A 24,034-nucleotide genomic window follows, 5' to 3' on the forward strand; every position below is an offset into this window, starting at 1 on the left:
TGTGACTGGAAAAGGTAACAAGTTGGTGACTTTGACACTGCAGGTATTAATTCCATTTTCATGGCTTACTATGAAAAGTCATTTTTCATATTCTGTAATATATTGTTAGACTAAAACCATTGTATTAAGACTTTAAAATGTAAGCATTATAGTTCTGAAAATACACATTTTAAGAAGAAACTGCTGTTTTGAATTTGATTATTTTGCTGTGGCACGATGTGAAAATCGAGTGTGGAATATTCAAAGATTTTCTTGTTTTCTCTCCCGAATCCTTGTTACTGACTTTTAGGCATACATTATTTGCTTTTGGGGAAGCAGTAGGGTTTTTTCCATTAATTTCTTACCCAGTAACTCACAAGAATGAGGACATTTGAGTTATCAGGGCTTTCGAGTTTTTTCCGTCTTGACGTTTGACTGGATTTGACAACCGCCTCGCAAATGCACGTGTTGTGGGGTTTGGTGGCGGCGCCAACAGTTTCCTTGAGAAGCTCTGGTTTCAGTTTAGTTCATCAAGACTCTTGTTCTTTGTGTTCCCCCTTTCATTATCATAAGCACGCATCATGTCCCTTCCTGCACCCGCGCCCGCCGGCTCTTCTTAGTGCAAGAAGTTAATCTGGGCGGGGGCGTGGAGCTTGCCCTGCCCACTAGCACCTAAGTCCTCCCACGCCTTCAGCCCTCGAGGCAGGCCCGAAAGCGCGTGTGCGGCTCCGGGGTGTGGGCGGGGCCCTCGAGGGGCGGATCCTGGTGCTCAAGCTGTACCGCGGAGTGAGGGCGGGGCCGATTTTCCGGCCTCCGGGTTGTGATCCTGCCCCGGAAGAGGGCGGTAGTGTGCGTTCCCGACCCGGAAGTGCCTCTGCGGGCGAGTGCTGGTTGTGCTACGCACGTGTGCGGCGGCCGCAATGAAGTTCGCGTACCGGGTAACCGCGGGGTTGTGGGGCTGGCGGGTTAGGCGCTTCCGTTCGGTGGGCCTGTTTCCCGCCGGGTAGAGCACTCATACGGGCCGAGGCGAGTGGGCTGGGGGCGCTGTGGTCCGCTTTCGCGACAAGGCCGCGTGGGGGTCGACGGCCCCTGCGTGCTCACGATTTCGGGGACACCAGGAACGAACGGGCTGGGCTAGGGGAGACCTGTGGGGAGCCGGGACGGGGGCGCTGATGACGTCTTGGAGGAACAGAGACTCCCGGCCGGGATCTGCAGGTCGGAGTATTTTTAACCTCAATATGGTCCACCCTAAGGGTGGAATCGGGACTGCCAGAGGTGGCAGCCAGCACCTTTGGGAAGAGTTAAGAGGTGGGAGCAGAAGTGGCCCGGGGCTTCTCCCTGGTGACAGAGCGTCCGGGTGAGCGCAGAGGGGCAGGGAAGCCCTGCTGTGACCTGATTCCCAGAGGCGGGAACGTGGACTTTCTGGGGAGATGATGTAGGTTTGGGAGATGAGACTTGTGGTTCCAAACGTGAGGTGAGAAGGACGCGGGTGGGGCACGAGATGAGGTGGAGGGAGGGGAGCCGACCTAAGAATCTCTGGAGAGTTTGCACCTTTGGTTTGGCTTGTTCTGGAAAAGCCGGTGGTTGGCACAGTGGCCCTGACCTACTCGTCCCATTGCCGTGGAAGTCTGTGTTTGCTTCTAGAGAGTCAGCCTCCCTGTTGGGTCCCAGCTCCTTCCAGGCTTGGTCTCCAGGGCTGCACCATCTACCCACTGGGTCCTGCACCCGTCCTGTCCAGAACCGAATGTGGCCCTGCTCCTCTGCATGTTCTGTGCTGTTGGGCCCAACACCTACCAGAAGCCATGCCCAACTCCTCACAGGCCTAGACTTCATCTACTCTACCATCATTAGTGGGGTGGCAAAAAAATGTGCCTCCGGTCATGGCACACCTTTGCTTAAAACCCCTCCTGCTGACCAGGCTCCTCCCTGAGGAACTGGGGCACTGTCTACCTATAGAAGCCCCAGATCCTGGCCTGGCTGGCACCTGCTCATTTAAGTTCCAGTCCAGGTGACTCCTCCAGGCCACCTTCCCTGACAACCCTCTAAAGTGGCCCTCCCTCCCATGCTTCTCATCTCCTCTCCCACTAGATATCCACCGTCAGGTACATGTGTCTGCATGCATGGTGGTGTCTTTAGTGGACACTTGTGTTTGATGAATGATTGGATAAATAAATAGGAAGCAAACATGAGATGCTGAATGCTCAGTATGCCTTGAGCCTAGATGCTTTTGAGATGCTCTTTTATTATTATAGCTTACTTTAAAACATGGGTCCTGCCCATTCTTCCCCTGGGATACCACTTGTCTTAGGAGGCTCCCCAGATGCTCATGGAATCTTACTCACCTCAGTGGAAGCTTGGAGTTTCTGGGGTCTCCTGAGGATCATGCTCACCTCTTCCACTCTTGCCCAGGAAATATCCCAGGAGGTGCCTGGAGGGAACACAAAGTGGGGTTCTCTGCCTAGTTGCCTCACTTAGACCTTTTCTGGGAGTCGGGACTCTGTGTTCTTTGTATTAGGACAGCTTTGTTTTCTTTTCAGTTTTCAAACTTGCTGGGTACAGTTTATCGGCGTGGAAACTTAAATTTTACGTGTGATGGAAATTCAGTCATCAGTCCTGTGGGCAATAGAGTCACTGTATTTGATCTTAAAAAGTAAGTATTCTAAAGAGATATTAATAATAGTGGTAATTATTATTGTAATTTTTAAATAGCATGTGAAAATTGCTGGTGTCTTTCTCACCTTCCTTTTTATGGTACCATCAATCAAGGTAGCCCGAGACAAGGCTACAGGACTTACTAGGGTCAACAGATGAGTCTTGGAATTGGCAGCCAATTCCTGGTTCTTCTTTCTGGTGCCTTAGCCAAGCCCTGTGTGTCTAGATCACTAGTGTTAAAGGTAAAAAGTGTGTGGGAAGGGACTCTGCCTCTCTGATGGGGAGATGGGGAGAAGGCGTAGCTCAAGGTTAGCACTTCTCCCATGAGGGCAGAGTCCTAAGGACCATGAGATCATGTGGTGGGGAGTTGAGGCTGCCCTGGACCCCTGCTCGGGAACCCCGATGCTGCTGGGCAGCCAGAGGTCAATTTTGGTTGTTCACATTTAGCTCTTTATTCCAAGCAAGTGTGGTGTTCCCTTCTTATCCTAGACTTGTTGGGGAGATCATGGGCTGACCCCTCTTCTGTCCGATTGAAGTTCTTTTGTTGTAAAGGCTACTGGTCCTCTGTCTTGTTCTGGAACTCCAACTGGGTAGCCCTGGAGCCTCAGTCTCCCTGCCTGACAGATGAGGCAGCAGCACATGCTCTGTGCCCCTGCCCCTGAGGAGCACCCACACAGATGTGTATGGCGACAGCTGCTAGTGCTGCTACTTGTAGTTAGTTTAAATAATGTCTAACAGGGCTTTCTAGAGTTAATAGCCATGTGACAAAGTCAGAGTCTAGTTCTGACATTGAGAGGTACAGGTATACCTTGTTTTATTGTGCTTTGCAGAATTGTAGTTTTGTATTTTTTTACAAATTGAGGGTTTGAGGCAACTCTGCATTGAGCAAGTCTGTTGGTTCCATTTTCTTACCAGTATGTGCTCTTTGTGTCTCTGTCACACTGTAGAAATACAGTATGTCACACTTTTTCATTATTATGTCTGTTATGGTGATTTGATCAGTAATCTTTGATGTTACTGTTGTGATTTTTTTCAAGGTGTCACAAACTGTGCACATATAAGACAGAGAACTTAATTGATAAGTGTTGTGTGTGTTCCACCAACTTCCTGTTCCCCTGCCTCTTTCCCTCTTCTCTAGCCTCCTTATTCCCTGAGACAAAGCAATATTGAAATTAGGCCAATTAATTACCCTACAATGGGCCCCAGGTGTTCTAGTGAAAGGGGGAGTCACTCATCTCTCACTTGAAATCAGAAGCTAAAAATGATTAAGCTTAGTGAGGAGGACATGTCCAAAGCTAAGATAGGCTGAAAGCTAAGTCTCTCACACCAAAGTTAGCCAAGTTGTGGATACAAAGAAAAATTCTTGAAGTAAAGTAATATGAATGATAAGAAAGGGAAACAGCCTTATTGCTGATAGGGAGAAAGTTCAAGTGGTCCACAACATTTCCTTAAGCCAAACCTAATCCTAAGCAAAGCTCTGATTCCCTTCAGGTCTATGAAGGTGGAGGGAAGTGAGGAAACTGCAGAAGAAAAGTTAGAAGCTAGCAGAGATTGGGTCATAAGGTTGAAAAGAAACCTTTCTTTCTAAAAGTGCAAAGTGAAACAGCAAGTGCTGATGGAGAAGATCTAGCCAAGATCATTGATGAAGGTGGCTACGCTGAATAACAGATTTTCATTGTAGACGAAACAGCCTTCAATTGGAAGAAGATGCCATCTAGGACTTTCATAGCTAGAGAGAAGTAAGCACCTGGCTTCAAAGCTTCACAGGACAGAAGGACCCTTGTTAGGACGAATGCAACTGGTGACTTTAAGGTGAAGCCAGTGCTCATTTACCATTCTGAAAAATCCTAGGGCCCTTAGGAGTTTTGCTAACTCTGCTGTGCCTGTCCTCTATAAATGAAACAACAAAGTCTGAATGATAGCACATCAGTTTACAACATTTTCAGCTCACTGTTGAGACCTACTGCTCAGAAAAAGGTTCCTTTCAAAATATTACTGCTCATTGACAATGTACCTGGTCGGTCTAGCTCTGAGATATACAAGGAGATGAATGTCGTTTTCATGCCTGCTAACACCACATCCATTCTGTAGTCCATGAATCAAGGAGTAGTTTTTACTTTGAAGTCTTAGTATTTAACAAATACATTTAATAAAGCTGGGGGTTTTTGGTTTTGTTGGTTTTTTTGAGTTGGAATCTCACTCTGTCACCCAGGTTGGAGTACAGTAGCATGCTTATGGCCACCATAGCCTCGACCTGCTGGGCTCAGGTGATTCTTCTGTTTCAGCCTTCCAAGTAGCTAGAATTACAGGCATGTGCTACCACATTCAGCTAATTTTTTATTTATTGTAGAGATGAGGTCTTGCCAAGTTGCTCAGGCTGGTCTTGAACCATGGACTCAGGCAGTACTCTCACCTCGTCCTCCCAAAGTCCTGGGATTATAGGCATGAGTCACTGTGCCCAGCCTAAAAGCATTTAGAATATTCCAAAATTTAGTTGATAAAGTAGCAGCAGAATTTGACTCCCATTTTGAAAGAAGCTCTACCATGGGTCAAATGCTGTCAAAGAGCATTGCGTGCTAGAGACATCTTCTGTGGAAGGAAGAGTCAATGAGGCAAACTTCATTATCTTATTTTCAGAAATTGCCACAGCCACCCTAACCTTCAGCAACAACCACCATGGTTGGTCAGTAGCCATTAATATTGGGACAAGACCCTCCACCAGCAAAAAGATTAGGACTTGCTGAAGGCTTAAAGGATTAGCATTTTTTAGTAGTAATGTATTTTTCGTTGAGGTCTGTACCTTTTTTTAAGATATGATGGTATTATACACTTAATAAACTACAGTATAATATAAATATGTCATCTGTATGCCAAAACATTTGTATGACTTGCTTTATTGCGATATTCACTTTATTGTAGTGGTTGGGAGCCAAACCAACAGTATCTCTAAGATCTGCCTGCACCTGCTTATTTGTCCATTTCTTTAAAAACAGTTTTACAAGCCGGGCTCGGTAGCTCAGCCTGTAATCCCAGCGCTTTGGGAGGCCAAGGTGAGTGAATTGCCTGAGCCCATGGGTTTGAGACCCCGTCTCTACAATAAATAAAAAATTGGCCAGGCATGGTAGCACGCGCCTGTAGTTACAGTTACTTGGAAGGCTGAGGTGGAAGGATCGCCGGAGCCCAGCAGGTCAAGGCTGCAGTGGCCGGGGGTGGCCACTGCACTCCAGTCTGGGTGACAGAGTGATACTCCAACTCAAAAAAATAAATAAATAAATGATAATAAAAAAAAAAACAACAGTTTTACATGAATGTGCTGTCACTGATTCATTCCTGTTGTTGGACATTTAGCTTGTTTCTGGTTTTCTGACATCATGCGTAGGCAGAATCCTCTCAGTATAAAGTCCTAGAAGCAAAGTTGATATATGAAAGCCCATTTTTAAGGCGTTTAATATGTCTTGCTAAATTTTCTCCAAGGCTGAAGTGATTTCTTTTTGGGGGTGAACAGATGAGCTCTGGCACATGGGGGTCTAGTGGGGCCTCGTGGGGAAGGTGGACTGCTGGTCCCAAGCCAGGCCTATCTCCCTTATCTGACTCAGGACCAACTGTCTTTTTTTTTTTGACTTATCAGCAACAAATCTGACACGCTGCCCCTGGCCACTCGGTATAATGTCAAGTGTGTGGGGCTGTCCCCAGATGGCCGCCTTGCAATCATCATCGATGAAGGTAATTACCTCAATGTGGCAGGGACCGGGAGTCAGGTGAGAATGGACTTGGGGGCGCTACATGGGACTGGAATAAACCACTCCCCAGTCTCATGTCGGGGGCCTCGGAGGGACTTGGGGATGAGGGTGTGCTATGGGTGAGGTTATATCCTCGGTGTCACCTGGGGCGGAGTGGGGCCTGGTGTCCCTCAGGCAGGCATTGAGGAGTCCTGATGCCCTAGAGTGCACACATGCAAACCCTTTCTTCGTGTCTCCTATTGCATGAGACAAGCGGCACTGTGTATCTGGGGGTCCTTGGGGTTGCTGCATGTCATCACCTTTGACCTCCTGCAGGGGGCAACGCGCTGCTGGTCAGCCTGGTCTGCAGGTCTGTGCTGCACCATTTCCACTTCAAGGGCTCTGTGCACAGCATCTCCTTCTCCCCCGACGGCAGGTAAGGGCGGCTGGTGGGGAGTGAGGCCTGGTGTGCATGCTGCTGCCAAGCTGGCTGCCTAGGCTTCAGAGCTTTCCCATCAGATACATGAGTCACCCTCACTGGCACTGGTTGCCTTCTTTTCGGAGCAGAAACCTATTATGGCTGAGGTGCCCTATGTTTCTGTCTCTTCTTTTCTGCTTCCTTCATTCCTCAGCCTCCATCCTGTGGGAGAGGCAGGACTGGAGAGACCTGGGTGGGCACAGACTGAGTTGTTATCTCAGGGCTCTGTGGTGTCTTGGGGCTACTGCTGGTTTTGAATATCGACTATGTCCTCATTTCTTCGGTAGGAAGTTTGTCATCACAAAGGGCAACATTGCCCAGATGTACCACGCCCCTGGGAAGAAGCGAGAGTTCAATGCCTTTGTTCTGGACAAAACCTACTTTGGGCCATATGATGAAACTACGTGCATTGACTGGACAGATGACTCTAGGTGAGGCCTGGGCACTGCAGGGGAGCAGGGCCTGTAAGGACGCCTCTGTCCACTCTCGCCTTGGGGCCATGGGACCGGGACCCTTTCTCAGGTCCTGAAGCTTCATTTGGAAATGTCTCCTACCTATACTGCAGGATTTGGGCTAGGTCTGCGCTGACCTGGTGTTGATGTTGATGATAGGGGGTATTATTTGAGTTTGTATCATCTAGCATTTAGACCAGCTGTGTTCAGCCAGGAGAATCTTGTGCGTGTGGAGGCCTATGCCCCTCCTTCACAAGGTGGTCATTCCACAGCTGTCTCTGTCCCCTAAGGTATTTGCAGAGTTGCTGGTTTCCTCTCAGCCCTTCCGCATCCCAGCACACAGGTGCCACAGCAGGGAGAGGTGGGGGCGTGGCTTCTGTTTATGAGACTGGCCTTGCTTCCACATCCTGGTCCTGGCCGCTGCTGCCATGCCCAGGGAGAGTGCAGCCCCCACGCAGAGTGTGGTTTGTCAGTATCCTGAGTGCTGAGTCTGGGGCAGGCATATCACGTGGCTGCACCATCCTACCTATTGCTGCCCGAGTCCCACCTGTCTGACTGTACCGTAAACAGTTTGCTGTGGTTGGGTAATAGGCTACATCAGGAGAAATGAGGAGGGTGAAGGTACAAGGTGGATGCAGCTAATGCCCAGGAGAGCAGGAAGGATGGGCTGGCAGGCCATGCTGGAATGTCCTACCTGTACTTCTCAGAACTCACCTCTGAGACCCACAAAGGAGTAAAGTGGTCTCCCTACGTGTCACTCTGGAGCACATATGCTGCCTTTGTCATCACAGTTGTGCCCTGAGGAGGTGTTGTTCCCTCTGCTCCAGGTGCTTTGTGGTGGGGAGCAAAGACATGTCCACCTGGGTGTTTGGCGCCGAGCGCTGGGACAACCTCATCTACTATGCACTGGGGGGACACAAGGATGCCATTGTGGCCTGCTTCTTTGAGTCCAACAGCCTTGACGTAAGTCTCTGTGTCCAAGTTCCCTTGCCCACTGGCGTCAATGATAAAAGCGGTATGTAGGTGAGGCCCAGAGGCCTGAGGTCAGGCTGCCTCCTCCCTGCACATCCTCCCAACTGATCCCAGGTGGCTTGGGGAACATCAAGGGACCAGCAGTAGCTGCTTCTGCCCATAGAGAATCATCTCTTCCCTGCTCAGAGGGGCACCTTCAGTGGAACTATCGCTTGGATCTAAGCCAGAGAGAGGGTCATGGGTTGTGGCAGCCATGGATGGCCACCATGGGCCCAAGGGCAACATATGTGCTGTGTGTTCTTCCTCTTGCAGCTGTACTCACTCAGCCAGGATGGAGCCCTGTGTGTGTGGCAGTGCGACACACCCCCAAAGGGCCTGAGGCTAAAGGCCCCCTCAGGCTGGAAAGCAGACCTGTTGCAGCGGGAGGAGGAGGAAGAGGAGGAGGACAGAGAGACCACCATCCGGGGGAAGGCCACACCAGCTGAGGAGGAGAAGAGAGGAAAAGTAAAGTACTCACGGCTGGCCAAGTAGGTCTCAGAGGGAACTCCTGGGGTTCTCCTTCCCTCAGGGGGATATGAATGTAGGGTCCCCAGAGGTGCAGAGAACAGGCCCATGTCTGGACCCAGGTTCAAGAACACCTGAGTGCTTAGGTGTTAACCCTGCCTCCTTACCCAGGGGACCTGCTGCTGCCGCTTAGCTATCTGTCTGTGCTCAGGGCAGGGCAAAGGGTAGGGAAGGGAGGGGTCGGGACACTCAGGCATGGAGACAGGGCAGCATGTGCCCCAGGGGGATACTTGTGGCCCATGAAAGCCTGTAGTGCTTGGTGTGGATGAGACTCCCTGGGCTTCATGGAGGGTGTGAGGTATGCTCAGTGAGAGCTGTGGGGGCCAAGGTGGCAGAAGGAGATGCCATGAGAGGGGATCATTCAGGGAAAGCTGGCAGCAGGGTGTGAGTGGGTGGAGAGGCCTGGCTCTGTGAGTCCTCAGCAGGTGCTCCAAGCCTGCTCGCAGGAGCTGCTGGCAGAGGCTCTGGGTGCTTTACCAGGCAATATATCCCTAAATGCTACCTTGATCCTATATACTAGACTCCATGAGCCCTGGGCTTCAGTCCCCCCTGTGGAGACCTTTTACAAACTCCCTCTGTTGTCCTAACTAGGAACCATGCAAGGGTCAGATGCCAGACATCTGGGGCTCAGAGGTAGGCTGGTTGTAATCAGAGATGACCTGGCTGACCATGGCATCACATGTTCTGTTGTGTGGTTGTCTTAGCCTGGACCCTTCTATTCTGCAATTATTTGGCACCCACTGTGTGCTGTGCTCTGAACTTGGATCTGAGAACACCCACTGGCCCTAGTGAGGCTTTCTCGGTTGGAGACAAAAGACTTGAAGTGACAGAGTGGCCATGCAGAGACAGACAGCAGCAGGATGGGCCTGGGTGGTGGAAAGGCGCTCCCAAGAGCTTCTGGCTCTGAAGGGACCCTGGCTTTCTAACAAAGCCAGATGTCAGGGAGGGAGCCCAGGACAGCCACAGCAGACTAGATTTGGGGTGTGTGGGGCTTGATAGGTGTTTGGAAGATGTTGCCATGAGGGTGTTTTGGGGTCCTGGGGCTGGGGAGTAGGGAGGGTCAGCTGGGCACTGGGCAGGGAAGACTGGGCTGGAAGGTGGGCAGGGTGGTGGTGTACTCAGTGCCTGCAGGGACTCAGGAGTGTTCCAGCTGAAGGCCTGGTGTGAACAGGAACTGAAGGAGTCCCCTGGGGAAGAGGAGAAGGAAACTGGCCCCATGTGGGTGAAACTAGGTTCCAGGAAGGGGGAGTGCTCTCTGGGGCTATCAGTGTTCAGGGAGGGGCCTCTTCTGCCTTGGCCCACACCCATCACTTGCTCCAGAGGGATGGGGCTCCAGAAGGGTGGAAGGAGGGACCAGGGCGTAGCTGTGCTGTGACTCTGGAAGACTCTGGATGGAAAGCTCAGGTGGAACTTAAAGGTGGAGGTGTCCTCAGGGTCACCTTTGTCTGTCAGTGGGGGCCAGAGGTTCATTAGAGGAGGATGCAGGAAACCATGGGATCTGGCTGGACCCTGGATGCACCTGCGGCCATGCTTTGCCTCTCCCATGGCATAGACTACCCTGCCCTGCCTTCATCCTTTCTCTCACCTGCCTGCCCGTGGGTGTTGCTCCCTCCAAATGCCCTACTAGCTTCTGGCTTAGGATCAGCAGGTGAGGGTGGAGACCCTCTGAGAGGTTCTCTTGGGTCCTGAGTTGGAAATGGAGCAGAGTGACTGTGGGGCCTGGAGTGAAGGGGGAGGCATGGTTGGTGCTCCCCAACATGGAACTGCAGACTGTTCTAGAGCCCAGACCTGGGTGGGGTGGGGGAGGGGCCAGCCTGGCTCTGTTCCTTCCCACAAGTCTCCATCTCCTGGTCAATTTAGATACTTCTTCAATAAAGAAGGAGACTTTAACAACCTGACAGCTGCAGCATATCACAAGAAGATTCACCTCTTGGTCACTGGTTTTGCTTCTGGAACTTTTCATCTTCACGAACTCCCAGAGTTCAACCTTATCCACTCCCTGAGGTGAGTTCTGCTTGTGGTAGGGGTTTTATTTATTCACTCCCCCCTAGTGCCTCAGTCCAGAAGCAGGTGAGCAGGTAGAGGGCTGACCATGTCTGGCCCTGGCAGTGGGGACTGCAGAGACCCCTGGGGACCAAGATCAGACCAGCAGATTGCTGCCCATAGACCTGCACAGCCACTCGTGCTGGTCGGTGGACTAGAGAGAACCATGCTGCTGCCCCATGGGACAGTCTCAAGTGGACCACGTTCATGGTTTTTTTTTTTTTTTTTTTTGGTCCTCACCTTTTCCCTTCTGATTTTCATCTTTGGAGCACAGAGAGAATCACAATACTGGTTTCATAAAATTTGGAAGCTTCTAGTTTCTGAACAGTGAACATCTCTCTGGGTCTTCTCTGATGCTTTAAGTGAAGTGAATTGTTGATGTCTAATGAGTGGGAGGGATGACTGATGCATGGGGGTGGGGGCACTAGGGTTCTTGACTGGGCAGCTGGCCTCCCCCTCATGACCTCCACTCTTGGCAGCATCTCGAATCAGAGCATCACTTCGGTTGCCATCAATAGCTCTGGGGACTGGATCGCCTTCGGCTGCTCAGGTTTGTCTTTTGGCCTAGGTGTAGACAGAATCCTCCTTGAGGAAGCCTGCCTGGGCTGAGCCTGATGTTTGAGCCCAAATCTGTTTTGCGGTTCCTTGATTGAACACCTGGGCCTCTGGCACGCTGTGGCAGGTGCTCACGCACTTGTCCTAGAGCCCCACAGTCCTAGACCTGGGCCTGTGCTCCAGCCACCTGCCCAGGGTGCTTTTCCTGCCCTGGCTTTCGTCAGGCAGGCTGGCATCTCCCTGCCCTTGGACTCCCTGCTCAGGACGGGGTCAGAGCACCTGCCTCAGTTGTGATGGGTGGTCACTGTGTCAGTGCAAGCAGGGCCCAGAGCTGGTGGGCAAAGCCACACGACAGATGGTAGCCCTGGTCCTGCACTCAGGAGTCTGTTCCACCCGTCCTTGGGCTGTCTTGGCCTCTGCCATGAAGGAAGGTGGGCTGGGCCCTGGGCTGACTGGGGTGTCCTGATGGGTGTGCCAGCCCCTGTCATGTGTTGCAGGCCTGGGCCAGCTGCTTGTGTGGGAGTGGCAGAGCGAGTCCTACGTGCTCAAGCAACAGGGCCACTTCAACAGCATGGTGTCACTGGCCTACTCCCCTGATGGGCAGTACATTGTGACCGGTGGGGATGATGGCAAGGTAGGCTTTCCCAGTCCTGTTGGCCTCAGGGCTGGGTGGGGTTCTGAGACGCAACAGTATGTGGGCTATGCCACTGTGTCCAGGCCCTGAATGGGGCTCAGCCTGGGACTTGCAGTTCACACTGTTCCTGGGCTCCTAACAAGATGTTTAACAATGTGCCGGGATGTGAATGGAGAGGATTTTGGGATCTCTGTGTCTCCATTTTTGACATGGTGTCTTACATGGTGGTGGCTGCTTGGCTAAGGGTGGGCTGTGAAGCCAGCAGCTGGCATCTAAGGTGGCCTAATGCTTGCTGTATTGCCTGGGGCCACCTACAGCCTTACGCCCCTGCCACAGCCCACCCACACTTGCTCTGTCATTCCTCATCTGGAGGTGAGGGAAGGGCAAGGGGCAGATGGTCCCTGAGCCTGTGGGTGAGGCCAGGTGAGCCAGGGCGGTCATGGGTACAGGGCAGGGATCTTGATCAGGGCCATGTCACACAGAGTTCCTGCCTTTACCTCACACTCCTGCACATGCTCCTGTTGCAGGTCAAGGTGTGGAACACCCTCAGTGGCTTCTGCTTTGTCACTTTCATGGAGCACTCGAGTGGGGTGACCGGTGTGACCTTTACTGCCACTGGCAATGTCATCGTGACCTCATCCATGGATGGGACCGTGCGAGCTTTCGACCTTCACAGGTGATGTTTCTGCTCTGTGTCAGCTCAGACAGGCTCCCTGTGGGTGAGATGGAGGCAGGGGTGATGCTGCAGCGCGTCCACCCATGAGTGAGGGTAGGAGACTCTGGCACGCTATACCAACCTCAACTCTTGGCAGGTACCGAAACTTCCGCACCTTCACGTCTCCACGCCCCACTCAGTTCTCCTGCGTGGCTGTGGACTCAAGCGGGGAGATCGTGTCTGCTGGGGCCCAGGACTCCTTTGAGATCTTTGTGTGGTCCATGCAGACTGGCAGGCTCCTGGATGTAAGAGCCTACACATCCCTTGGGGTTGTGCTCTGGAGAGGGCTGGACTGAGGTTTGGGGAAGGGCCACCTGTGCCGTGCAGGGTTGACAACACTAGCTGGCAGCACAGGGAGTAGAGGTGATCCCTGGAAGAGCAATCTCTTTTGAGGTTTCTGGCCTGGCCTTCCCCCTCGCTACTCACCAAGACAGTAACAGTGGCTTATCCAGAGCCCTGAGGCTGTAGCCTCTGCCTGCCAGTGTTCTCCCGCCAGTGTCCAACCCGGAGCTGCCCAGGGAGCCACACCACTGCCCCTCTTGTGTCCCCTCCTTACCCTTGCTTTGCTGTAGGTTCTATCTGGCCATGAGGGGCCCATCAGCGGTCTATGTTTTAACCCAATGAAGTCCATCCTGGCCAGTGCTTCCTGGGACAAGACCGTGCGCCTATGGGACATGTTTGACAGCTGGAGAACCAAGGAGACACTGGCCCTAACCTCTGATGGTGAGCACTGGGAGGCAAGTGGGACAGGACCTGGGGGTCAGGTGCCAGCATCCCATTTTGTTCTTTTCTCACACCCCTTCACTATGTTCCTAGTTATGGGTTTGGCATGAACCTGCGAATAGGAAGAATGATTCTAAACAAAGCAAAGCAACACCAAGGTTGGCAGTACCTAGGAGCTATCACCAGTGGGGGTCAGTCCAGTGTTACTTTGTGGCAAACTGGGAGCTCTGAGAAGTTGATCGAGGAGTAGTAGTTGGGCTCCTGTTGCGTCAGAGAAGGAGCCATGTGGGGAGCAAGTAGCTTCACGGAGGAGAAGGGTGCATGGCTATAGCCACCTCCCCATTTCCTAGAGTTGCTTTTGAGTGTAGTCATTGTCCCAAGGGGGGCTCTACTTAGGCTGCAACACGGAGAAGGACAAGGTGGTCGTAGGTGGCCCAGCCGCCCTTCTCCTTTCCTGAGGCTGGGCTTCCAGCACTGCGTTGCCCTGCGGCTGGTCAGGAGATAGACAGACCCATCCTCAGCCCACCGTCTGGCTTTGTGATCATTTTCCTGGGAAAGCCATGGGCTCCTGCGCTCTTATTTAGCTGCTATCTGGCCCTTGGGAACTGCTGCCCCAGGAAGCACATTCCCTGCTTTTTGCTGTCCCAGCTCCCAGCATTGCATCCTGCATCTCTGCAGGGCTCTGTGTTCTAGTCTGTCCAATTGTTCCTCTTGGTGACCATCATCATGACTCATCCCTGTCAGCCTTGGTGCTGGTCCTGTAGCCCTGCCTAGACTATGCAGTGCCCTTCACTTATGTGCCTGGGGCCTGATGGGATGCTGGTCTCTTGGGGTGCCAGGGCACAGGCTGGCTCTAGCCAAGGTGATGGTCGGCAGCCTGTCTCCTGGAGCCCAACTCTTCTTCTTGGACCTTACTTTGCATCCCTATTAGCTCTGGCTGTGACTTTTCGCCCTGACGGTGCAGAGCTGGCTGTGGCCATGCTGAACTCACAGATCACCTTCTGGGACCCTGAGAACGCCGTGCAGACGGGCTCCATTGAAGGCAGGCATGACCTCAAGATAGGCAGGAAGGAGCTGGACAAGATCACAGCCAAACACTCAGCCAAAGGGAAGTAAGTGGCAGCTGTGAGTTGGTACAGTGGGCACAGCTGGGCATTGGCAGCTCAGGACCCTTTCCCTGACCTGAGACCCAGCCAGCAGTTGGGTGCTTACAGCCTCTTCTCTTATGGCTTCGTCCTCCATGCTTGAAGTCACTGAGTCCCTATGGGTGAAGGCAGGGGGTCCTGAGCCCCTCAGAAGGGAGGCTGCATCTCATCTAACATCCATTCTCCCACTTCCCCAGCACAGGAGGTCGTTGGATTTACTGACCATAACTCATTCAGTTGAAAAGTGAAATCCAGTTCCAAACCTCAATACCACCAGGGTTGTTGTAAGCCCTTGGCACCCTTGACCTTCATAGGATTGAACTCAGCTCCACAGTTTCCTCACATGCCAGTGGGGACAGTTCTCTTGTCACAGAGATTGCTGACGGAACTGCCTGCCCTGAGCCCTGGCTGGGCAGAGGGGTGGGGAAGAATAGGACCTGCAGGGGCATGTCAGGGCGGATATGGCCTTGGGGTCTAGGCCTGTCCCCCAGGAGTGAGACGCCTGTTCACAGTGGGGGTGTAGAGGGAGATGAGGGAGGTGGAGGGGGCTTTCCTCTAGAAGGAAACATTGAACCCTCTTGCAGGTTTTTGTAGGAACACATGTTTTCAGTCTTCATAGGCATAGCTGGGAAGGAACCATCTGGGGTCTTGTGCTAGTTCTGTGTGTAACTCTTTGAGGGCCCACTACACTGTTTTCTACAGCAGGGTACCATTTGGTGTTCTCACCAATGGTTCACAGAGCTTCCAGTTGCTCTACATCCTCGCCAGCACTTACTTTATTTTTTAACTAGAGCCATTCTGGTGCATATCATTGGTGTCTTATTGTGGTTTTGATTGTAATTTTGAGACCAGGCATAATGGCTCATGCCTGTAATCCCAGCGCTTTGGAAGGCTGAGGCGAGAGGATCACTTGAGGCCAGTAGTTTGAGACTGTAGTGAGCTATGGTCACACCACTGCACTCCAGCCTATCTCTGAAACAAAATTTTCCTTGTTGACATTGAGCATTTATCTGCTTATTGGTCAAATATCCTCTTTGAAGAAATGTCTGTTCCCATCTTTACCCATTTTTGAATTGGGTTGTTTGGTATTTTTGTTGGTTTTTGAAGTTCTTTGTACATTCAGGATATGAGATCCTTTTCAGATAGTTGATTTGCAAATATTTCCTTTGGTGAGCTGTCTTCACACTTTTGATGGCGCTCCTCGACTCAGAAGTGTTGGTTCTAGGGATGTGCCATTTGTTCACTTTTTCCTGTTGCTGTTCTTTTGGTGTGGTATCTAAGAAAACTGTTGCCTGCCCCAAGCCCACTGTCATGCGTCTTGAGCACAGGTGGTAGGGTCTGGTTTGGACTCTGCAGGACTGAGTAGGCACAACTGAGAATAGGCTGCAAAGGGCTGGAGGCAAACTGCCCACAGTTTGTACTGACTTCAGCAGGAACGCCCTTCCTCAAGACACTTGGTCCTTTAGTGGAAAGGACGCTGTCTCTCAGGAAGCCAAGGCATCTGAGGGGGCGGAGCCATCTCAGCACGAAACTGTGTGACAGCATCATTGGGCACCATGATATGGAGAGTCCTTTGCATAGGCTTAGGCAAGGAGCCTTGGGGAAGTCGGGGAGGCAGCATACACCTTCTAGAGTGCAGGTGTCAGATCTTTTGGGGTTCCTGAGCTGTACTATAACACATCTATGTGCTGAAGGTACCTCAGTGGCCACTGTAAGTTCATATCTCCTCCAGGGCCTTCACCACTCTGTGCTACTCTGCGGATGGCCAGAGCATCCTGGCAGGAGGCATGTCCAAGTTTGTGTGCATTTATCATGTCAAGGAGCAGATTCTTATGAAGAAATTTGAGATTTCATGCAACCTGTCTCTGGATGCCATGGAGGTAAGCTGGTGGCACCACTCCCGGGGCAGGTTCAATGCGTCAGGCTCCTAACTCAGCACTCCTGGCTCCACAGGGCCCCGGGCAGGTTTTGAGTTTGTCCTGTAAGAAGTACTGTTGCCTTGGGCTACCCTACAGAGCCAGGGCCAATGGAGCCTGGCACCTTCCTCACTATCAGATGAAAGACCCCACTCTGGGATAGTGAGTGGGGTACCCAGCTTACACTGACCTGCTCAGGGTAGACACTTGAGACCTTTAAGGTAATGAGTGAGCCCAGGGGTTGCTGGTGGGCCCTGCCCAGGGGTGGCTTCCTGCCTGTACTGTGCTGTCCTGAATCCTGCGCAGCTGGCTCTGCCCCCACTGTCCCGGTGGCCCCTGTCTTCCCCACTCGCTGTAGCCCTTGGCACAGGCCCCTCTAATGCTCTGGCTCCCACAAGCCTTGGAGTAGGAAAGGGAGCCCAGGAAGGCCTCTGAGAGGTATGTGGCAGCCTGGGTTCACCTGCTCAGGCTCCATCACAGACCAAGGTTCCTCAGTATCCTTGGTGTTTTCCTGAGGGATCAGCCACTCTGGCTGCCAGGTGGACATCCCTGCTGTGAATGACAGCTCCAGTCCAAGGGGGCTGCTGTGCCCCTGCTCCACCAGCCCCATCTGCCACAGGCTCTGCAGGAAGATTCTGTGAATATCCCCAGTGGTCTCTCCTTGTGTTCTCAGTGTCTGTGTGTCCTGTCGTAGTTCCAGGAGGGACTGGGGCTCGTCCTGTTTGTGCCACATGAGTGAGGGAGAGAGAGGATGGTGAGGTACTGTGGCTTTTGCTGTTTAGGAATTTTTGAACCGAAGAAAAATGACAGAGTTTGGCAACCTGGCACTAATTGATCAAGATGCCGGGCAGGAAGATGGGGTTGCAATACCATTACCAGGTGTCAAGAAAGGTAAGCAGGGGTACCCTCCCATATCTGCCCCTGCTGCTTTTCCTGGGTGACAGCAGTCTTAGTCCCTTGGTTGGGGGTGTGGTGTGTGAAGTAACTGTCACTGTCTTGTGACATCTGCTGAGTGCTGGGGGTGTCTGGAGGAGACCTGGTGGGTCAGTGCCCATGTCTTCAGCCTCCTCAGTGGTAACAGCTTCCATGAGTTGCTATACACAGCCTCCCTGTTCACTTATGGGAGCTAAGTGTCCCTCGAGTACAAGGAGCTTTCTGGTGATACGATGAGGTGCATGTGCCTCAGAGACAGGGTAGAAAGCCAGATGTTCTAGAATACTCAGGAACTACCTGGTTTCCTTTAGAGCACCCTGATGGGATGTCCACCAGTCACCCAGACACCTCTTTGTGTGCAGGCCCAGGGCACCTTGTTGGGTGAAGCAGACCCCCCCCTGGGTTGGGCAAGGCCGTCTCCCAGGTCAGATGCATTAACTGCTGACCAGGCCCACACCTCCTGGAGCACAGTGCTGGGCTCATCTGCTGCAGCTGCTCTCAGTCAAAGAGCTGCTTCCTGCCTCGTCTTGGTGCAGGGCCTGCCAGACAGAGGCTGCTGCTCTTTATGAGGCCCCCAGGGCAACCCCAGCTGGCTGGGAGGACCACAGGGCGGCCTGCCTCGGTTGGGTGAGCCGCCTGGATGTGCTGCCCAGTAACTGCAATTGGTTCTTTTTCCCAGGTGACATGAGTTCTCGGCACTTTAAACCTGAGATCAGGGTGACATCACTCCGCTTCTCTCCCACTGGTGAGCACCAAGCCATGGGCAGTTGGTCCTGGTTTGTTCTGGGGCATCTGCTCCCAGGTGAGGTTGGCACAGAGCTACTGGCAGGGTCTGGGCCATGCTGTCCCCCTGGATAAGAGCATGGCACCAAGAACCCTGCTGACTACATATTCCCTTTGTCCCCAAGGATGATGGCTATGATGGTGCCACCTTCACACACATTGAGCTTCAACACACGGCCAGACTGGCACCGCCTTTGGTGTGGTCGCTCCCTAAGCACCTTCTTGTGGTTCTGACAGAGATGTCTGCTCCCTTGGGCATCAGACAGCTCTGGGACAAAATCTGTAGGACAGTCCAGTTGGTTTCTTCTGTGAGACGTGGCAGAGGTAGAAGAAACTGTCCCACATTCCCTGTTTCTGCATTTTGGACCACAGGAATGTGTTCAGTACATTTTCTTAAAAAAAAGAAAAACTAAAAATTAAATTTTTAGGAAACTACTGCTTTATTTCCCAGGCCGCTGCTGGGCGGCCACCACTACAGAGGGCCTCCTCATCTACTCCCTGGATACACGCGTGCTCTTTGACCCATTTGAACTGGACACCAGCGTGACCCCTGGGCAGGTGCGTGAGGCGCTACGCCAGCAGGACTTCACCAGAGCCATCCTCATGGCCTTGCGGCTGAATGAGAGCAAGCTGGTGCAGGAGGCCCTGGAGTCAGTGCCCAGGGATGAGAGTGAGCATTGGCAGGTCGGGGTGCCCTTCCCCTCCCACTTCCTCCTCTTGAGTGCTTTGCAGAATAAGCGTGTTTCTCCTTTTTGACAGTTGGAGTTGTCAGCTCCTCCCTTCCTGAGCTGTATGTGGAGAAGGTGCTTGAGTTTGTAGCTTCCTCCTTGGAAGTGTCCCGCCACCTGGAGTTCTACCTCATCTGGACTCAGAAGCTGCTCATGTTGCATGGACAGAAGCTGAAGGCCAGGTAAGGGTGGTACTCTGTCACCTGATCAGCTGGTCTTGGCAGATAAGAAGAGATCCTTTATATACAAATACGGCATGAGGTGAGACCATGTATGACCTTCCTGTGGCCACCACACACTCAGGGGCATCTCCTTTCAGAGTGGGGACACTGCTGCCTGTGGTTCAGTTCCTGCAGAAGAACCTCCAGAGGCACTTGGACGACGTGTCTAAACTGTATGTGCGGTGGGCCCGGTTGTGGCAGGACAGGGGGTGGACTGTTATCACTGGGTCGTTGCTGGTAGTGATTCTTGTGTTGACTGATTTGAGGACAAAGGTGCCAGTGTTGGAGGTGCTCATCCTCTCACCTGCCATGGTGAGCTAAATCCGCTTAGCCACCCCCACATGTGCTGGGTGGAGCCTGGTGCGAAAAGGAAAGATGTCATGACCACTTGCAGCAGGTAGACAGGCTGTAGGTAGGTGTGTCTCAGAAGTCATGAGCACTTGCAACAGGTAGACAGGCTGGAGGTGGGCGTGTCCCAGATTCAGCTAAATGCTCCAAACTTTTGGGTAGGCATTTGTCACACTCTTAGGACTAGGCATTCTTGCCTAGATCTGTGTGTTACCTACACAAGCAGTGCAGGCTGGTCATGGGACTTCAGTACCCAGCAGCCTAGATTTCTTTTTTTTTTTTTGTCTTTTTTTTGAAAGATGTGGGGTACAATTCAGGATTAGGTATACAAGTGGACATCATGCAGATAAAGTTTGGGCCTCCCTTTGGTCTTCACTTTGTCTGGTTTGAGATCAGGTACCCTTTTGAAATTATGTGTCCCTATTTCCTCCACCCTAGCAGTATGCTGCTACTACGAATCCCTTTCTTACAGTATTATGCAGCCTGAATTTCTGAGGGTGTGTCTGCTCTGAGCCTTGCTTTCTCTAGCAGAAAAATGGGCTGATAATATGAGAATATTCCTAAAGTCCTCTGCAAGGGTGCCCCTCCTCCTCTTCTTCTCCAGTTCTTTTTTTGTGGTTTGTGTACCTTCTGCCCCCAGCAAGTTGTCCCTCCCTTAAGGGCCAGTGGAGCCCAGACTGTCTATACCTCACGGTGGCCTTTGGAGGAATGTCTTTCCTTCCTCTGTCAACCATCAGTTGCCAGGTGTCCCGCCTGCACTCCTGAAAGACCTGGTCTTGGCCCTGTTCATGTGTTCTGTCCAGGGTCTCGACTTATGGGATCCCCATGGTCCTCCTATCTGTCCTTGCACTGGTCCCTAAGTCTTTACCAGTCCCAGAGTCTTGCGTGAACCCTTCCTCCCTGAGCATTCTGGCTGTCCTGTAGGAGGGCTGGGGCTCGAGAGAGAGTACCGAGGCTCCCTCAGCCAAGACGTCCCAGAATCTGCACAGACCTCTGTAGGAGAGCTGTTTAGCTCTGTGAGATTGATCCCGTTACTTGATGGTTTGGGGATTCAAGTAATTGCATGTCTCCCTGGACTTCCTCATCTGTGATGAGTTGCTGAGCTGTAGGGAGGCAGCTGGCTTTGTTGTATGGTGATTGTGGGTAGTCCCTGAACAGATCATCCCATCTCCTGCAGGCACAGTGGGGCCTGCTTTATTCCCTTCTGTCCCTCTGCCTCCAGGTTCTTCTTTATTATGATGGTGTGGCTCCTCCCCTTTATTCCATTTGTAAATGGAGAATGAGCCAATTCGAAGCACACTTCCCTCTGCTCTCTGAAGCCAAGTATAGCTCTAGCTCTGCAGCGGTCCTCTCCTAAATGTTGGTGCAACTTTTTGGTGAAGCCGTCTGGGTCAGGCCCAATGGAGGGCTGGGCTGGCAGGATGAACCAGAGCGGTGGGCTTTGACAGTTGGGCACCTGAGGGCTGTTATGCCTCGAGGCCTGGTGAGGCAGAAGCCAGATTGCCAGGGCAGGAAGGGAGGAGGAAGCTAGTGGCTAGCAGGGTGTAGAAAGGAGCATGTGCAGACCACACTGACTTTTCTCAGGGTTACAGAGTATAGGTTGGCCAGGTTCTCAGGTGGAACAGAGAACAGCTGTTGCAGGCACTGACCTGATCCCATGTGTTGTACAGCTGTAACTGGAACCGCTATAACATGCAGTACGCGCTGGCAGTTTCTAAGCAGCGGGATATGAAGCGTCACTTGGAGCCGCTGGGAAGTGAGGAAGATGCAGACACTTTAGAGGATGACAGCCTACACCTGCTGGGAGGAGGAGACAGAGATGAAGGAGAAGAAGCGATGGTGGTATAAGCTGGCGCAGTGGCAACATCCAGTGTTTTCAGTGGAAACCTACCAAAGAGCTGAAATCATTTTGCTGCCTGGGCCAGAAGTGGGAGGAATCCAGGCAACAGCTAGTGACTTGCTTTTCCTGTAAGAACCCAACACAGCCATCGGGACAGCGATCTGACAGACAATACCTGGGACTCGCATGTACTGGCACACAACAAGTGATAAATGCTGGCACAGCGTGATAAATGTTGACATGTCTGCTGTTGAAAATGTCTCTGAGAGAGGTAAATAGTTCACATAAACTTTGTATGGGACTTAATTTATATTTTTAATATAAAGTTTTGATGAAGAACCTAGGAATAAAACAAAAGTTTTCTAAAATGCAAAGGTTAAGTCTAAACTCTGAATTGAAAGTGCTTATAACAGGCCATGCCAGGTAGGAGAATCCCTTGAGGCTAGGAGTTCAAGACCAGCCTGAGCAGCATAGTGAGACCCCCATCTATACAAAAAATAATTACTTGGGCATGATGGCATACTTCTGTAGTTCCAGCACTTTTGGAGGCTAAGGTGGGAGGATTGCTTGAGACTAGGATTCAAGACCAGCCTGAGTAATAGAGAGACCCCGTCTCTACAAAAGTAAACCATCAGTGGGGCATGGTGGCATGCACTTGTAGTCCCAGCTACTTGGGAGACTGAGGGAGAAGGATCACGTGAGCCCTGGAGTTGGACCTATGATCATACCACTGCACTCCAGCCTGGGCAGCAAAGTGAGATCCTGTCTCTAAAAAATAAAAATGCTGGAAACATATCCTGGGTATCATGCAGGGGATCAGGACCCACCTGCCTGTCCACAGGTGCTTCCATTGTAGGGGACACAAATTCTCAGGGACAGGCAGCACCCATCCAACTCTGACTTCTCAGGGGAGACCGTTGGGAGTCCTGCCGCTGGACTGGCCTATCTTGGTAAACCCACCCAGCCCTGCTGCACCAGCGCCACAAGACCACATATAGGAGACAGCTCCTCCCCACTGTGGTGCCCTTGGGAATGGTCACTGTGAAGTGGTTTGAGCCAGCTTTACCAGCTGCAAGGCCTGGTTCCTGTGGCTTGGTAGCAGCGGCCTCAGAGTCAGCATCCAGGGCAGTGAGTGGGACACTGTTGAGTGTTGTGTGCCAGGCCCCGCCTGTCACCAACAGCCTGGCCCACAAGTCCTGAACAACACTGACTCTCCCTTGCTCATCTGGGAAGTACAGCTGATACCAGCCCACCTGCCTCCCTAGGCCGGTGTAAGGCCACACAGGCTGAGGGACATGATGCACATAATATCCAGTGGGTCAGGAGCTGCCACTGTCACCATAATCAGAAACAGGTACCCTGTCACGGTATATGGGCTCAGAGGCCTGCAGACCAGAGCTATTTTTAGAGAGGAAAGCCCAAGCCCCTGGTATAATCTGGTGCTTGTTCCTACACATCGCCATGGAAAATAGAATCTTCAGCTTTTTCTGTGTCACGTGTGCACAGTGATGGGACAGCTGACAGTTATCCTTGGGAAGACAGGTGACTGGAGTTGGAGCTCAGCAGTGAGTCCGGGAGCCTCTATCCCATGCTCCTGGTCAGTGGTGGCAGCACCTGGGCGCTTGATAGAGGCAGGATCCAGGATCGTGGCCTCTCAGACAGAATCAGTCTACATTTCGGCATTTCCTTTCTCGGTGGATATTAATGTTTTAGTGCCATCCTGTGATCCCATTCCTCCCACCAGTTGACGTTCTTGGATGGGAAGAGGGGAGAAGGGGATAGAGCTGGCTGGTCCCCAGGAGCTGTGAGAAGCCAAGAGAAGGTCACAGACAGGTCCAGGAACAAGGAGTCCAGTATTCCAAGCTAATCTGTGGTAACTTGTATATCCCATGTCTGTTATTCTAATTGCCTGCTACCTTGCAGAGATTCATGGTAACTCTGAGTGATGGACAGTGTGAATATCAGTGAGGACAGTGACATTCTCAGGTTGAATTATCAGTATGCCTGCAGAGTCTAGCATGTTCCCATCAACATCCTCCAACAGCGACCATTCAGATTATTTAAAAATCCTGCGTTATAAGTTTGAAAATTGTTAAGTCAAGGAAAGGAAAAGAGCATTTATCCAGCCATTCTTCTGTGAACCAACCCATGCGTAACAAGTAAGTTTTTTTAAGTGGTAGAGTTGTAGTTAGGTCCTGAAGGAATCACAGTATTCCCATTTTGCAACGATTTACGGATCGACACACAGCATTCACAGCTATGAATGTCAGAAAAGGAAACAAGCAGATTTCAGGCTCCACTTTTCCCCAGATTAGCCGAATAGAGTCTCTAGCTGGAATTGCAGTTTCCAGGAAGTACAGGACAGAGGAGCAGGGCAGTTACATCTGGGATACAGTCAGCACAGCCCAGAGGGAACACTCTGCAGGAGGACTCCCGTAAAGGGAAATAAAAGAGGTGGAGGGGCCGCTGGCCAGCTGTGGTTTGAAGACTTAGGTGGATCCTGATTCAAACTAAAAATGACCATTTGTGAGGATTTGAACAGGGGTGGTTCGATACTGAAGCATTATTTTAAGTCTTACAGAAGAGTCGCATCTTTTTTTTTTTTTTTTTTTTTGAGTTGGAGTCTCACACTGT

General features: G+C 51.8%; 1 protein-coding gene across 1 annotated transcript; it reads left to right on the forward strand.

Annotated features, from left to right (window-relative positions):
* Positions 1-818: 818 nt before the first annotated feature.
* PWP2 (PWP2, small subunit processome component) lies at positions 819-21,637 on the forward strand. The gene is made up of 21 exons (XM_008056905.2): positions 819-917; positions 2,517-2,629; positions 6,260-6,354; positions 6,687-6,786; positions 7,116-7,259; positions 8,108-8,243; positions 8,565-8,779; positions 10,677-10,820; positions 11,339-11,409; positions 11,912-12,048; positions 12,576-12,724; positions 12,861-13,008; positions 13,336-13,486; positions 14,418-14,598; positions 16,364-16,511; positions 17,330-17,438; positions 18,160-18,225; positions 18,715-18,933; positions 19,023-19,173; positions 19,311-19,385; positions 21,231-21,637. The coding sequence occupies exons 1-21, from the start codon at positions 900-902 to the stop codon at positions 21,406-21,408; spliced, it is 2,748 nt and encodes a 915-aa protein (XP_008055096.1). The 5' UTR covers positions 819-899; the 3' UTR covers positions 21,409-21,637.
* The last annotated feature ends 2,397 nt before the right edge of the window (positions 21,638-24,034 follow it).

This window comes from Carlito syrichta, unplaced genomic scaffold, assembly GCF_000164805.1.
Source record: "Carlito syrichta isolate Samal-C Ts95f unplaced genomic scaffold, Tarsius_syrichta-2.0.1 Scaffold302575, whole genome shotgun sequence".
NCBI lineage: Eukaryota > Metazoa > Chordata > Mammalia > Primates > Tarsiidae > Carlito > Carlito syrichta.

Bases quoted from the DNA above. Each gene is read 5' to 3' on its own strand.
- PWP2 (XM_008056905.2), top strand. The intron at 8,780-10,676 runs GTAGGTCTCAGA...TGGTCAATTTAG, and splicing joins AAGTACTCACGGCTGGCCAA to ATACTTCTTCAATAAAGAAG. The intron at 19,386-21,230 runs GTATGTGCGGTG...TGTGTTGTACAG, and splicing joins TTGGACGACGTGTCTAAACT to CTGTAACTGGAACCGCTATA.